Source organism: Anastrepha ludens, chromosome 2 (genome assembly GCF_028408465.1).
Source record: "Anastrepha ludens isolate Willacy chromosome 2, idAnaLude1.1, whole genome shotgun sequence".
NCBI lineage: Eukaryota > Metazoa > Arthropoda > Insecta > Diptera > Tephritidae > Anastrepha > Anastrepha ludens.
In genome coordinates, this window is record NC_071498.1 from 11,392,943 (window position 1) to 11,410,409 (window position 17,467).

General features: G+C 37.7%; 1 protein-coding gene across 1 annotated transcript in view; it reads left to right on the plus strand.

Annotated features, from left to right (window-relative positions):
• Positions 1–6,101: 6,101 nt before the first annotated feature.
• Positions 6,102–17,467, plus strand: part of LOC128856423 (uncharacterized) — a 41,293-nt gene continuing 29,927 nt past the window's right edge. Inside the window, exon 1 of the mRNA XM_054091726.1 lies at positions 6,102–6,794. Within this exon, the coding sequence (XP_053947701.1) occupies positions 6,734–6,794 (61 nt within the window). The 5' untranslated portion in view covers positions 6,102–6,733. The remainder of the gene's footprint in view (positions 6,795–17,467) is intronic.

Below are 17,467 nucleotides of genomic sequence, written 5' to 3' on the forward strand. Positions count from 1 at the left end.
AGCTGAGAGTGGCAAACTGTGTTGACATTTCTGTTCAGTAAGGTTTGGCAAGTCATCATGAATCGCTCAACGCCATTAATTGTTCAACGCTTCCAAATTGTGGAAATTTACTTAGAAAAAAATGAATCTGCTCGCGCAGTTCATAGAGCACTGGCGGCATCATCATTGGTTTTCATTTCTTTAGAAATGAGGAAGCAGCTGCCGCTACGGTGAATTGCGAGTGGTGACGAGCCTTGCTTACTAAATTTTTGTTTCCGAAAATTAATGAACTGAACAATGACGGCATTGGTTCCAACAAGACAACGCAACTTTCCATACAGAGCTGCTCCTTTATAAAACGGTAGCCAAAAGAAGTCAGTGATCCATATGCTACTAAAGCGCTATTCAAAACTTAAATTAAACCGTTACTAAAATATGGTCCAATAGTCAGGAACTCCATTAACAAATTTACGTAAATACGCTGAAATCCATTCAAAGCATTTTTTTGGGGACGAGTGCCCAAGCCGTTTTACCGTTCCGGACGCGTGTCAGCATTTAGCCGCCCAAATTAGTTCGTAGCTGTAAGGCTAGCGACGTCTGTCGTTCTGAGCATACGCATAGGTATAGTAAAAGAGTCACGCTTTCTTTCAAAGACATTGGAGGCCATTAGCGATGAAGTCTTATCTTCCTTATAATGTAAACTTACAATGTCAGACGACGGTAGAGTCACAACGAGTTTCAGTTCTTCGATTCAGTCTCTCAGTGTCACTACCAGAGGAACCAGCAGGCTTTTTACCTATATATTTTATATTTCATCCTACGCACGATAGTGACAGTTCTGACGAATATTACTTAGAATCTGATAAAACGGAAGATGACGGTATTACTTCGTCAAATGGAAGTGAAATCCGTGCAATAAAGACTCTACTCAGGCATTTCAACATTAGCAGTAATAGCTTTAGTTTGTTTATAATTATTTTTTGATTTTATGAAAAATTTTGCTTGTGTTAAATAAAGCCTTAGTTTTTATAACGTTCAACGTATTTATTTTCTTTACTGCGCACTCTAATACCTCTCGTCCTCAGCGACGCCCGCCTGTCGAGCGGCTAAGTCCCCAAAGGGTTTACTTTCTGCCTGAAGAAATTATCGATAGGCCTCGCCGCGTGGTCTGTCTCCATACAAACCTCATCATTAATGATTAAAGCAAGGTCCACTTTTAGTTAATTTGTTCTGTTTAACTTCGCTGAGGAATTTCAAGACACTATAGGCCTATTTGTTTGAAACCATGTAAAACAAATAACGAATTTGATAAACCAACTTAATGATCCTTATATTAAAATCTCAGCTCCCATTCCAACACTTTTGATATATCTGACTCGCTTTTTGCCATGAAGGAAACGATATTAAATGATTGAGAATGGTTTTACTCTATTTTTTTATTCGACTAATGAATTGTTTCTGTCGGTGAACAGTTTTACACCTCGACGCTTAACAAACTTCCAGTCCGAAAATAAAAATTATCCGTGCGTACGTCATGCGAACTGCGTTCCTCATGTCGATTGGGCGGAGGGGCTTTATTTAAACAAAACAAAACAAAAGGGTAATCAAAAATTTATGAATTAAAAACACAAATGTGTTGTCATATTCCAAAAATATTCTGGATTCCTCTAAAACCTACTAAAGTTGTTTTTCAAGTTCTAGCCTACCTTCCAACCTAGAAAAATATCTTACTAATTTTGGTAGAAAAAGCCCCAATCAGCAACACTGTTAGCTAGGCACATATAGCTACAAGTGCGTGTACACACATCCTCCTTGACTAATATATTACATAAACAGAATGGTTAATTAGTGAACAAACAAGCTGTCCGAAGAAAGCTAAAGTAAATTATAAAAGTTTGCGGAAATCCCATTCAGTGTCCCTTTGGTGATGGAAAAATTACACTGGTTAACGACACTTTTGGTGGAGCAAGAAGTCCAACTCTGTAAGAAAGACTTAAATCTATATAGAAAAACCTCGAAATCATTTTGCATGCTGAGGAGACCCCTAGTGAAACTTTTTGGCAAATGATTTTCTAAAACATTTTAACCGGACTTTGTAAGAAAGGGAGCTAATGGATTCAAATGTCCTATACTATCAGGTCAGTCCATAAGTTCGTGCGTATTTTACACATAATTTTACTTTCGTACGTACAAAAACTTGTTCGCAGAATATAACGGAACTATTTATATTTTCTTTGATATATTGTGCATTCAACAAGTGATTCTAATCGCGGATAGAAGCACGTGTTGTTACAAAAAAAATGGAATATTCGAACGCGTATAAGAGGCATATTTTGTATTTTTTTATAAAAGTTGTAAAAATGCAACAACTGCTGCTGCAGAAATAAACACAGTTCACGGAGAGGATACCGTGAGTGTAAGGACTGCGCAAAAACGGTTTTCAAAATTCCGAAGTGGTAACTGCGACGGGATGATGCCCCGCGCGCTGGTCGTTCTGAAGTCTTTAACTTCGACGCCTCGTGGTCGAACTCGTGGAAGCTGAGCCAAATTTTACAGTCGATATGATAGCTCAGAGGTTAAATTCATCGCATGGAACAGTTCACAGGCACCTGGTTCAGTTGGGAAAGGTTTCAAAGCTGGGAAAATGGGTTCCGCATAGAGTGAGTGTGTGTCCTCAGCTGCTGCAACGGCTTTAAAATGATTTTTTTTTTAACTGTATCGTTACCGGTGATGAAAAATGGGTCCTTTACAATAATCCCGTTCGCAAACGCCATTGGTTAGATAAAAATGAAACACCAGAACCGACCCCTAGAGATGGCCTTCACCCCAAGAACATTCTCTTGTCTTTTTGGTGGGATATGGCCGGTATTGTTTATTATGAACTTCTGGAACCAAACCAGACGATAACTGCTGATTATTATTCCCCCTAGCTATCAAACCTGAATGAGGCACTTAAAAAAATCGACCGTCTTTAGTGAATAGACGCAAAGTTTTGTTTCACCACGACAACGCAAGACCTCATACCGCAAACCAAACATTAGGCAAGCTGAACGAGCTCGAGCTAATACCGAATCCAACATACCTTTTCCGTGGACTTCAATCCCATATGAGTAACAAGAACTACTCCTCAAAAGAGGCTATAAAAAGGGATATCGAAGCGTATTTTGGCTCCAGGACAAACAATTTTTTGAGCAGGGAATTAAAAATTTGCCTAAACGTTGGGAAGGCATTGTAAATAATGAAGGAAAATATATTATTGATTAAAAAATACTTTAAACATCTTTTTTATTAATTTAAAAAACGCACGAACTTATGGACGGTCCTGATATATACTGTTCACTATATGCACCTTAGCAACTTATTTCTCGCCTATATATATTTTAACTTTTTTTCATTTTTCTAAAAACACTTAGGCAGAATATTGCAGATTTAAAATCGCCATAGCAAAGAAATTTAACCAAAGAATGCAACATGATTTTCAAGTTTTTTTAATATATATATATATTTTTTTTAATATATAAAGTTAAACTTGGAAAATATTTATATTAGGTTTTCATACACATATCCAGATTTCACTGAAGTGTCAAAAACGCCTTTATTGTGACAGGTTTTTTAAACTGAAAAACAACTCGAGCTAATTTGCTTATATTTATTTTTTCTTTTTGATTCGAACTTAGCGTAGCTTTCTATTTAAATTTAACTTCCACATCTATCTCGTATTTAATAGAAATATTTAATTTTATAAAAAATACATTTTTTTATGATTTTTTTACTTATTATTATGAGCTCACCAGAATGGTTCTTAGCTATAGTTGAACCCGGTAGGTGGTGCTATTGTAGAGATATTTTTAAATTTCATTTTATAAGCGACTTGCATTTTAGTTAATATACTGATTATTTATAAACTTTAAGGTAAAATTTTAAATGCTTTACTGCAGCGATTTAGCAAAACAAAAAATTTTATATAGCCCCGCAGAAGTGCAAACCTCCTTCCCCATGTTGTTTCAGGATTTAAGAGAAAATTTATTTAGAAAAAAATTTCTTGACTTCGGTTGCGTTACGCTAAATGAAAAAAAGCGTTGTGGGCGAAGTCGCGGGATTTATTTGGTAAGCAGGCTTAGTGGAACTTTCTGAGGTACTTTGAGGCACACTTGCGCTCACATAATTAAGTCACTTTAGCGTCACTTCTTTTCTTTATTTGCGATATTTTTCATGCCAAATATTTTTGTTTATTTTTCATGTGAAACAAAACTTTAACTTAAAAACCTTATAAGCCCCCAAAAACGCATCCAGAGCCACCTGAGCGAGCGTGAACTTCTGTGGAACACACCAGGTGAGTAGAAAATTAAAGCGGTAACGTCTGGCGTAGCCCAAGGATATATTCTCGAATACTTGGAATCTGAGCTACGACGAGATCCTAAGCATAGGAATTCCAGAAGATACATATCTCTTATGATATCAGCGCCAGATACCGAGGACGTCAGAAGGAACCTGAACCAAGTGCTGTTAAGAACCCAATTTTAGCTACTAAAGAAGCGAAGTGCACGGGAATGCTAAGCAAACTAATGTCGTACTCCTGTACGACAGCAAAATACGGGAAGATGCGCTACACAGCAAAAACACGCGCAATACAATGAACAGCGGCACTCAAAGTTGATTCAGTCTACCGCACTGTCTCAAACACAGCTATGTTTGTTCTACGAGAGGAGATACCTATCGGCTTCATGGCTCAGAAACGAGTGGATGCGTGGGATTACAGGAAAAAACCACCAATACGAGTACCGCAGAACAGAGATGCCAAACAATGCATCGGTGGCAAAGCCGATCGGACACTGAATCGAGTGGCAGATGGAAGGCGAAGCTGATTCCGGTAATAGACTAATGGGTTCAACCGAAATTCGGAGAAGTGGGCTATTTCATGATTCAGTTCCTCTCCGCCCACGGACACTTCCGAAAATACCTATACCGTATGGGTAGGTTAGGTTAGGTTGTAATGGTTGTCCAAAAAGTGGTCCCATTTGGACGAAAGAAGTCTTGTTCATCCTTTGTGATACCATTGTAAGGGGGAAAAAAAAGATGAAGGAAAAACGATAGGACGAAAGGTCGAGTATTTGTGTACTGTGAACGGTTACTAATTTCGGCTGTGTTAGCCGTTTTATGCTGCTGATGAAGTTCATCAGACTTTTGATATCAAGACCTGCTAAGTCAGCAGGCGCAGGAAAGAAGTAAGAACCAAGATGCTTAAATCTTAGTTCCGCGAGAGCTTAGCAGCTGGGGAGCAGATGCTGAGATGATTCCACCTCATGGGTAAGGTAAGCGACCTCAGGAGCATATACTGCGAAGCACCGAGCGATGTCGCCGAACACACGCGCTTCAGTTACGACTGATGACTTATGAAAAGAGATGCTCTAAGGGAGCAAATTGGCGACAACACGCCGACCAGTGGCACCGGTAAGATGCTTAAACGCGAGGATAACTGAAATGTGGTCAAAAGAAAGGTTGAAGGCATATTATGGAGGAAAAAGTTAGACCTCGACGCAGTACAACAAGGCGCAGCCTCACAGACAGAGACATAAGAAGACGAGCCTATACATGCAGCTGACTATAAGCATGATGGACCCAGACGTGGGTGAATAAAACTAGTTCATTTTATGGTCAAAAAAGAAAAAATAATAATAAAATTGAATGGACTATAAAACTGTGAACCATAAATTTTAACAATATTCTGATTAAAAAGTTAAAAATTTCGATGGCTATTTTTTTTTAATTTGTAAATTTCCGCTATTTTTTCTAGGTTCGAAATTTTTTTTTGTTTGTTTCACTACGCTTTTATAAAAATTGGACGCGCTCATATTATTTTGAGCACAAGTGTATATAACCCCCTCTGTCATGCCGTTTGATATTAAACAGAAATTCCATTAGGACTTGTTTGTTATTGTAATTATGTCTATAAATAGAAGAGAAATATAATATAATACTTCTTTGCTTTGCTTTCATACAATACTAACGCACACATGTATACATATATAGCAGCAAATATGTGTGTTTGTTACATATTCATATACATTTATATACAATAATTATATTATCTGCTAAATTTTCTCTTTTGGACAGACAAACTTCCAAAAGAAGCAGCAAAAACTTGTGCAAAGCAATTGTCAATTCATCATCCATGTCCGTTCGGTGCTTGATAGCAGCATCAATACCATTCCAATAGCTAACAATAAGTGAGAAAACTGAAAAGACCAACGGCAGCAAAAAGGAGGAGAGGGACGACATTTGCGGATATCCCATCAGCTTGAAAGCTAAGCCCCAACCAAAGTTTCCATCAACAGTAGCAGCAGCAGCTGCGGGAAGACGCAACCTCATCGTGTCAGCGTCGTCACAGTCGTTGTCGTCGGACTCGTCAATCACAACGTCAGAAACAAAGCTAACAACAACAATAACAGCTACAGACAGAACCATTTCGTTAAGATTGTTCAAACGATACAAGTAAACCATCTTGCCGCAACTGTAACAGCCAAACGCAGCAACTACACAGACGTGGTTTTCACACATATTTCTTGGTGATTATTTACAAGAAATCCAACGTGCAGAGCCAGCAGCCATCTCCATTCAACAGCTCACAGTACCTAAGATATAACAGTTAGCCCGACGGCCAACAAAAGTGAAAATTCGTTTGGTCTCTTGGTTCGCAACACAGCGCCACTCCGTTTTGCTTTATTTTCGGTGGGCAAAATTTCACACACCAAAAATGCCTGTGGGTGGGCGCACAGCCGGCAAATACGGTTATTCCGACAACAGTTACTACAGTGGTAAGTTCATAAATTTTATTCATGGCCTCTTACAAGCAAGCCAACCACTCACCAGCGCACCACGCTCTCGGCGTGTAGTACAATACTCTAAACATGGCCAGTACATTAATATTAGAAAATAAGAATTCATTCATGCACCCTCTCTCCACCTGCCGCTGGCTGTAATTTACCCCACTTAAATAAACTGGCACAATCGTTCAGCGCAGCACGACTATGCATGTATGTATATGGGTGTGTGTATATACACATTTTGACACGCTGCAGGATTCCAACGCATTGTAGCAGCAGTGTCAACGATAAGCTACAGCAGCAATAACAACAACAATCGACAAAGGTTTGCCAACAAGCATATGCGTCAGACACATACACACGCAGAAAGAAGTTAAACTAATGACTTTTGTACGACAAGACTGAAACATGGGGTGTAAATAACAGTGGGGAAATCTGAACGCTTTGCGTTTATTACAAATGGCCAACATACACGCACGAACTACTCATACATTCGCACACTCGTATGCATATCACAGAAACATGAACGCAATTGCTCAGTGACCGAATTCAATGTAGTGGAAAAGTGTCAATATTTTACGCTTTCATCCAACACCCTTTCCGTTTGACTTTTGCACTAACCCACATAAATACAACACAATGACAATTTACTCTTCAGACTCACTTGTACTCGCTCGTATTTATTCCCTGAACAAGCATCACTCTTTTCATTTTCGTTTAATGCTTTCAACGATACGCGACAGACTATTTAATGTATTCGTAGTAAGCGGCGAAAGGATGTGGAGCATGAAATGAAACATTGTCCGCCTGACCTTCATTACAAAAGCTCGCAATGCATTTGTAGTAGTTATTTTTGGCGGATTTCGCGCTTTGAATTCGCACTCATATTTGAAGATAAAATACAATATACGGCACTAAAATGGAGGTCAATGCAAGCAAAATATTTATCATTCCATATTTAATGGCGTTTTAAATCAAGTACTTAAACAATGACAAATCGAATTAATAAATTGAAATGGCATCTCTCTCTGGGGTATAATCCGCATAATGGCAAATGGAATAACTCTAAGGTTTTTTGCTAAAAAAAAACGAGTGATATTACAAATGTATGAATTTTTATCAGTCTACGATTCTCATGGTCAAAAAACATAAATATATTGGACGGCGTTTAATGAGTTGAGTGACTTACATAAAAACAGGAATAATGCATTTTCATGTGTATATATGGATGTACATAATTAGCTACTTCATGCAAACATCTCTTTGTTGAAGAAATTGATTGAGTAATAACACAAAAGGAGGAAAAAACGAAAATATTAGTAATACTTAATATACAGAATTTACCAAAAAAACAAAACCTAGAGAATACACTTTAGAATATTAAAAAAAACCGCATCAAAAATATTAAAAACTGTATGAATTATCATGTAGACCGTGTCAGAAAAAGGTTTAGTTTCGAGAAAAACAAGTTTAAACTTTGAAGTGCATTTCGCTCGAGGTCACTGCCGCAAACAAAGGGCAAGCTACCTGTGCGCATCAAACTCTCGTCGTACAGTTACATTTTTTACCATTTTTTTTTTTTTTTTGGCGGTGAGGTTGGGTTGAAAATGCCTTCGCACCATATTGTAACCGTCGATACTACGTGTGTGATGATGCCAATAAAAATATCCTTCCTCTTCTCTTAGATTTTTCCCTCCACCCCGGGACTGCTTCCGCATTGCTTCGAGGTAGAGGTCCAAAGCAGCATCCTAGGAAGGATACTTACTTACTCACCCTGCGTCCAGGGTCACGATTCTTTTTTCGGATAATATCCTCCAATAAATTTGCGACGGCATTCCATTTTTCTTCATCTATCATCATTTTCATTAGCTCGGTGCGGAGCTGTTCTCTCTGTATTCCACTTCTCGCGTTTAAAGAAGGTGTGCTCCGCATCATCATACTCAGTATCTCTATATATGCAGTTTGGTAGACTGTGTGAGGTAATAGTTAACCTCACCGTGCTTTCTTTCTACCCATTTTTTTATATCGGGTATTAGGCTCGCTGTTCATCTACCGTACCGTTTAGAGTTCCATCTTGCTTACCAAAGTGAACTCGAATATCGGAGAAGCGAGAAGCGTGGTACTGGGATTCTTGAGCTTTTTGCCTCCCATCTCCGTTTGCGCTCTTGTGCTAGAATATCTATAGGGATGGTTCCGCTGATTGGATTGCAGAGTTTTCCGCCGGCATTGCACCCTAGCGAATCTGCCCATATTTCACATCCGTATGAAAGAATCGAGTGCGTCGTGTCCATTGAAAGTTTTCGCTTGTTCTGCGTGGGACCTCCAAGGTTTGCCATGAACTTACTTAACATGTCGCTTACTTTGGCAGCTCTTGTGGCAGCATGATTTATGTGTGCCCAGTAAGTTAAACTTGTGTCTAATTGCACTCCTTGGTATGTATTTTACCACTCTTCCACAGAAAAACGCATAAAACTATAAAGAATAATAATCTGTAAAAAAAATCGATTTTTTGAAAATTCTGGACGTATATAACCCCTTAAGAATGCACTATCAAGCGTGTAAAGTGTTCTTTCAGCTAATACTTCACACTCACGATGGAGGTGTCTTATACTTTCCTCCTCTTCTGTATTATAGCAGCTTCTACAATAATCGTAGCATGGAACTCCCAGCCTTCTAGCATGATTACCTATAAGACAATGACCGGTTTATGTTTGGTGAGACGAACATGGGCTCGACGCACTTACTTCCTATCATCTGCACAAATTCTATTTATTTTCGTTTCAACGTCGTTTCATCACTCGAACAAACTGACTCCGAAGCTTCGAGGCCAATGGTTTCTTCCGTGCCAGTCGGCCGTGAAACCCTGCTTCTGCCAATCGAAGCAAGTGTTCGTTTTGTTATTGTCTTTTCCCAGTTGGATGTCAGCAGCACTCTTCCTGGGGTTCTGTTGGCAATTTAAGGTTTTTTTTTTGTTTTTTGAACGTTTGCTGCTGTTTTATAGTCATAAAATTATTTCAAAGCACTATTGTTTTTAAAACCTTTAATTGTGTTGAAATACTACTGTTTGGTAATCCGGTCTTTTGCAAATCTATGATTGCATTTCGAAGAGTTGGGGGGCAATTTTTCCCTTCCGATATTATTAAATGGTTTTAACTAAAGTAAAGTGGTTTAGGAATACTCCAGATATACTCCAGATACTTTATTTTTTTTTTGCTTACCTACCAGTTACAATATTCAGAAAACCAGAGTATCAAAAATCTAGAAAGCTATTCACAAAATTTTGGGCAAAAACCGAATCATTCTTAAGAATATTTTTCTAAACAATAACAGTGCTCCTATTGAGGGTGTCCCGTCAGCAAAACAGCAAAAGTCATATGTAGAACTAAAGGCAAAAAACTGACTCAATTCGTACTTACGCTCTCGCGAGAGAACTGCTCCATCTGGTATCGGTAGGGACCAAAAGGTCTATGCGTGGCTTGTTGCCAACCAGGCTAACCTAACCTAACCCAACAGTGCTCCTACTAAAACGCAAACAAGCGATGCGACCCTTCAAGAGAAATAGATAAATGGATAAATGTGATCACAGCAAACACAGCATAAAGCAAATAATTGGTTACAATTTTTACAAATTATTAAGTTTTGGTGTTCATGTACCCAAAAAACTTGCAAAGTAGGGGAAAGTGAGAGAGCAAAATGACATTTCATTTTGAGGGAAAGTTGAAAGTTTTACTACATAAATTTTTACTTGTAAGAATTTGAAATTGAGAAAAACAGCTAATCGCAAAGTAAAAGTAAACTCGAATAAAATTTGCGAATTGATTCGACACTCTAAAATTTAAATAAACATAGAGAATGTAAGTAAATATATTTTAGGTAAAGTTTATTTGAAGTCATATATTAAATAGGAATCGGTTAATGATACAGAAATATGTCCTTCTTTACCAAGGCCTCCAATCACCGTTGCTCCTGTTTTCGAACTATCATACAAATCGAAAGCATTGAAGGTATCTTTTGTGTTTTATACTTACTTACTTCTTGGTTATTAACGAATTTGGCAATATATACATACATACATGTGTACAGAGAAGCAAGGGAAGTATGAAGAAACAATTGCTAATGGAATATTCTTGATGTGACAGCGATGATGAAATGAAACAAATGATTTCAGACAAAATAATTTTTCCCGCCAACAATTTAATCAGCTGCTTGTAGAACTTGCAAATTGTTACTGGTTTTTCGTTTATGTATTTCTTTAATATTTTTCTCTTTGAGAGCGAATTCTCGGAAATTAAGGTACTGGCAAGGCGCATTCATTAAAGGTGGTGGCAATAGACCAACAACAACGTTCTGTACGTTTGATTGTCAAAGCAAAGTATTGGGAAATTAGAAAACAAATAATGAATTCGCCTTGTTTCATTCTGAGCTGATAGCCACATGGACCCGGCGAAAGAAAAAAAAACTAATCAGCTGCTTTACCAACACCACCTTTAATAGATTCGCCTTGGTTACTGAGAAGGATAATTTTTACATGAGCAGATCTATATTCAAGCGCAAAAAGTACCGTTGCGACTCCCTACTCGATAAAAGATGCGCATATATGGTTGCCAACAAAAATTCTTAAGTATTTTTCAACAGCTGTATTTTGTCCTCAAGACTAGTACACCTATTACACTGAGCTCAATTTTTTTAAATTTTTAAAATGTAAAAAAAAATTAAATCAATAACCCTAGGACCCCTTAAAGCCATAACACCTTTATATTCTAATGCATAAATATTATTACAGAATATTTTAAATGATAAAAAACCTTATAACTGCTTACCGCAATCTGTCACGTCCCAGCTGTTTTACAGAACTCATTATGCTCAAAATCGTTTATTTTTGTGTAAAATGCGAGGGACCTAAAATCCCTTGTTCTTCTTCCTTCTTCTTCCTTCTTCCTTCTTCTTCCTTCTTTTTCTTCCTTCTTCTTCCTTCTTCTTCTTCTTAGTGTCACAGTCCTTGGGCAACAGTTGCTTCTTTCACAGCTTCTTGCCATCGATCTCGATTTACAGCCACTCCCCTCCAACAATGCACGCGCATTTTCCTAAGATCAGTTTCCACGTCTTCTAGCCACCTTTTCCTCGGGCGTCCCCTTTTTCTTTCTCCAATTAGGCGAAGATCTAGTGCCTTTCTCGTTCATCGCTCCCTTGGCATTCTAGCCACATGTCCAAGCCATCTAAGATGTTGAGACTTCTTCTTTCTTAACTATGTCTTCCAGTTCGTTTTTTCTTAACTATGTCTTCCAGTTCGGCATTGTGCCTAATGCGATAAGTACCATCTGCCGGTCTAAGCGGACCATAGATCTTTCGGAGCACTCTTCTTTCAAAGCACATTTGCTGTTTTGTCTCGTTAGCTTTCAGCGACCATAGTTCACAGCCATATGTAAGCACGGGTCGTATCAGTAATTTGATCTGAGCAATTTTCGATTTGGTGGCTGTCCGTTTTCTGTCATTGATTGCTCCGACATGTCTTGATGGGCTGATGATGTAATGCCCAAATAGGTGAACTCATTTACACATTGGAATGTGTATTCCTCACACTCCAGATCATTGAATACAATGTTTGAGCTTGATCGGACCATATATTTAGTTTTTTCTGCATTGATTATCAGTCCAGCTAGATGTATTCGTACCTTCAGCTTTTTGAACGCAGCCTGCAGCTCATTTCTAGTTTTTGCCATTTGTAGTATTCAATTTCAATTCAATTTATTTCTTTCAATTCAATTCAATTGTATTGCATGTAGCACCAAGTTAAATATCAGCGTTGAGAGGGCATCTCTTGGTTTAACTCCTGAGACAATAGAGAACGGTTCCGTACATTCTCCTTGCACCATTACTTTTGCTGTCGTATTTGTAAGGGTCATAATAACAAGTTCAATAAGCTTTGTTGGTATGCCTTTAGACTTTAACAAGTATTTTATTTTACTTCGGTCTATGCTATCAAATGCCTGCTGAAAATCTATAGATAGACAGTGAGTATCAATGTCGTATTCATATAGTTTTTCAAAGGTTTGCATGACTATGAAGCGATCATCGACCAGTTGGCTCTAAAGGCTACTTGGTAGTCATCTAGTATTTCTTCAGAATATTGGCTCAGCCTTACATATAATATATTGGTGAAGGTCTTGTACCTTGACTTCAGTAGCGATATGCCTCTGTAATTTCGACAGTTTACTTTATCACATCACCTTTTTTATGTATCGGAGCAATAAGGCTTGTCGACCATTCAGTAGGTAAGATGTTTTCCCATATTTTTATTATTAGGTTGTGCAGATGTTTGGCCAACTCTATTCCACCATATTTTAGTAATTCAGCCGGTACCCCTTCATCATCACTACTTTTATAAATCAATCTACTTTGTATCAATCTAATAAAATAAATATAAAATTATAATTTGATATTTGCCTTTTTTATTTTCGTAACTCAACTTGATTTATTGACTATTCTATTATTTACTCAATGCAGGCAATCAGAGAGAAGCATGAAGTCTCTAATTGAAATTGCCTTTTACAGATTTTATGACTTTCAGCCTTACTTTTTAGTTGTTTTTTTTGTTTTGCTTGTATGGATTGTCAGTGTCATGATATTTGAACCACACCGCGATAGCTGTAACCTAAGGCTAGTCACCACTATAAAATTGCCATTAATAGTTCGTGCCATAGCCACAAATAGCTGCGAGCAAAGTTTAAGATATAAGCAATATATTCTATCGAAATGATTCAGTGTATAATTTAAATATAAAGGACGTCAATGACAAATTATGTTGGATTATCTATCATTGATTATCATCAGTGTGATTTTATGGTGGCGTGTAATACGAGTAACAACATTGCCATATGCTTTTATTTCTATTTATATTCGGTCGCCGTAGCCGAATGGGTTGGGGCGTGACTACCATTCGGAATTCTGAGAAAACGTAGGTTTGAATCTCCGTGCATGAAACATTAAAATAATAGAAAAAAAGCAGTAGCCTCTCGGCAGGCAATGTCAAACCTCCCATTCTATTTCTACCAAGAAAAAGCTACTCATAAAAAATATCTGCCGTTTGGAGTCCGCTTAAAACTTTAGGTCACTCCATTTCTGCAACAACATCAAGACGCACGCCACAAATAGAAGGAGAAGCTCGGCCAAACACCGAAAAAAGGTGTATTCATATATCGATGAAAGTAAAAAAGACACATTCAATATTTTACGACTGTGTAATAAAGACAAGATTTGACTCTCTTGAATAGCCCATGGTGTTGGTGAATCACTTGTTAAGTATGTATATAGAAATTGGTCACGTGTTAAACATGGGGATTGTGTCCTAAGTATTTTGGCAAAAATGTAAAATGAATTAATTTCCAATTCTAACGTTTAAATTTTGGCAATAAACAGAGCACAAGGACAGTCATGTTTTTCACAAGGAATCTTTTCTTATTTTTACATAAGATAAAAAAAACAATTGTGTTCCACCGCAAGCCGGATTTTCGCTGGTCATGAATATATTTATAATATGTTTCTTTTTTCGATTCACTTGTTTACGCTTTCCATTTGTTATTTTGCAGTACTCAGAATACAAGTAATTGCATTATGCAAGTAAAGGGTGTTTTTAGTAGGAATATAAATTTCGATGATAATATCTTTCAAACCAGTTGTGAAATTTCCTTTCATTATATTTCTCAGTATTTTCTTATACGTTCTCGTACTAAATATTTAATTTATAATAAAGAACATACGTGACAGCTCAACAATAATAATCAAAATCCGTAACCTTTGCATTAAATATAGAAAAAAGTTACTTTGTACTGAGTGTCGGGCCATTAGCACCTACTTTTCAATATGAGACACACGATTATAACGACCTGAAGAAAGTTTTAAGACAATACTCCGACCAATAGAGACTCACAGAGTAGAAAAATTACCAGCGTCGATTCTCCAACCATAACCTGACTTGCGGTAAACTTCATTACCCCAGCAATATCACCCGTCTAAAGAACTGAAGATATCTGACCGTAGCATCCGTCGCATACTGAAAAATGATCTCAAAGTCAAGCCTTGCAAGATCCAAAAGGCGAATGATCTCACACCAAAGCAGCCACAAGCCAGACTTTAGAGGGCAAAAGAGTTGCTTTGATTGGCCGAAAACGCTCAATTTCCGAACATTGTGTTTTCTGAAGAGAAAATGTTTAAAATTAAACTCCCAAAACGATAGAGTTTATTTGATCGATCATTCATACGAGAATTTGAGTCATGGATTGGCCACCAGGAGGCAGCACCCGCCACAGGTAATGGTTTAGGCCGCTTTAACCGCAGATGGGCGTCAAGGTAAATGCAAAATACTATCGGGAAAGTATTCTGGAGGTTGCCTTGAAGGGCAGACAAACATTTCGCTGGCAGACCATTTTTAATTGGTTACTGGTAAATCCAGTGTTAAATTCGAGTAGGTCAAAAATGGAAAAATCTCCCAATTTTTTTAACTTCTTCACTTTGCGCGCCAAAAAAGAAATCAACCGTAATAGAGTTTTTCAAGTTCTTGTCTTTAAGGAAAATCACTGAGTACTAAGCAAAAAACTCTCACGGAGTGCTTCCCACAGCTTAGGGGAAAAGCAAAATTGTCAAATTTGCAGAAGCTCAAGTCGAACGGCAGGTCATCAACTGCAAATTCATATCAGCAAAGGAACCTTTTGTTGTAGTTTGCATACCAATGGCATAACTCGTTCATACTTTTCCCAAACTGAAGCTGACTTCAATTGACTTCAATCAGTGGCGAATTCTACTGGTAATTGATTTACGACTTTTTGGTATCCCACATCAATACCAATCGGTACTAGTAAGGCGGAGAAACATGCTTGCAGCGCTCTTTATTAGGCAAGAATGATAGAATACAAGATTGCGCCTTCCGAATTCGCCGTGTCATAAGAGCGATGAATAAACAATCAAAAGGAAGGGAAATTACTTCGCCTTGTTTATTGGGATTAGTTTTCTGTAACCGAATTATCCGAAAAAACATAGTAGACACGTCAATTGGCCATCTTGTCATGTTGTGATTTGACTTTTTTGGGCTACTGTACTTGGATTGTGGAATACGTAAAGTCGAGTTTACGAGTTTAAGCCGGATATGCAGAAAAAGTATACGAATAGTATACGAATCACATGGTCTTCCCATACACGAAATTATTTATAAATAGTACATAAATTCCGTAAAATTTTCATGCATCTGCGAATTTGTTCATGAAATCTACGAGGGTCGTTTGAAAAGACGATTCAAACGTAGAAACTGCTTAATTATTTGGGGTAAAACTTTTATATTTTTCGACATAGTCTCCTTTTAGACTTAAGGAAACTTCATCCAACGCTGTTCTAGTTTGTTTATGCCAATCACCTCCTCTTTTCCCCGGTAGCCATATCTTCAAATTCGAGAACAAATAGTAACCCGAGAGATCCGACGGAGAGCCAAGTCTGGGAATAGGGAGGATATGAAACGAGTTGGAACCCTATTTTCATTAATTTTGCGACCACAACTGTTGAGGCGTGAGCTGGTGCGTTGTTGTAGTGGAAAAGGAGTTTTTTAAAAATCACTGGACTTCCTCGATTCAAACGAATGCTAAACACAAATAAATTGACTGATCTGGCTGAAACTTGGTGTGTGTCCTTCCGAGAGAAGCGACTAACTAAACCTAAAATATAAACTAACCTTGATATAACCAGTACGGCCAGACTTTTCAAACGTCCCTCGTATAATGAAATTCCTCTGAAAACAAACACCCATTACCATGTAAATTATTTAGTTTTCACGAGTCCCACTTTTCCACTGTTATTACTTTGTAACTTTAAAACAATTGCAGCGCTTCATTGAGTTCGAGAACTTTTCGCAAATGATTTCGTAAAATACGTAAATTTTGCTTGTTTGTTTGTGTGGAGCTACATCTATGCACTATTATGCACTCGTTTAACAAACATAAGAGGGGAATCACCAAACGGTGAAAATTTAATAGGAAACTCCCTCGAATTGCTTTTTGACATTTAAAATGCAAATATTAATAGAGCAAACAATGAGCAAAGTGACCAAGTGTTGACATGTAGGTGAAGCCAATGCTTAAGGACACTTGAGGCACCAGGCATAAGTACTTAGTATGAAAGCACGGGCTTGTCGAATGCAGCCGAGCTGAACTGAGCAGAATGAGTGGAGTGGACGGAAACAGTGGAAGCTGACAAAGTGTATTGAATATAAAGTGGACTTTTGCTGGCAGCTACAAAAGCGTCAAAAAGGTGGGGAGGAGAGAGAGGTAAACGCAAAAAAATGCAGCGCAAATGTTCTGCGTGTATTACATATTTGTATGCTCCTATATATTATATTTGGTTGTATTTACATGCAAATGGAAAAGTGTAAAAATGCTGCTGCCGTTAACATGCATTCTGTTCACATGCACACGCATACAAGTCTTATACAAGGTGACGCAAAATTAATCACCATATCGGAATTTTTTTTTAATTTTTGCAAATAGCGACGTACGTCAATCATATTTGATACTTGTGAACTAGACAGCTGCAGTATACACGCGGACAAGCAATACCGCGCCTAAAGGTCAATATGATGATTATTTACACAACTTTATTCTGAAAAAATGTCTTCATATGAATGG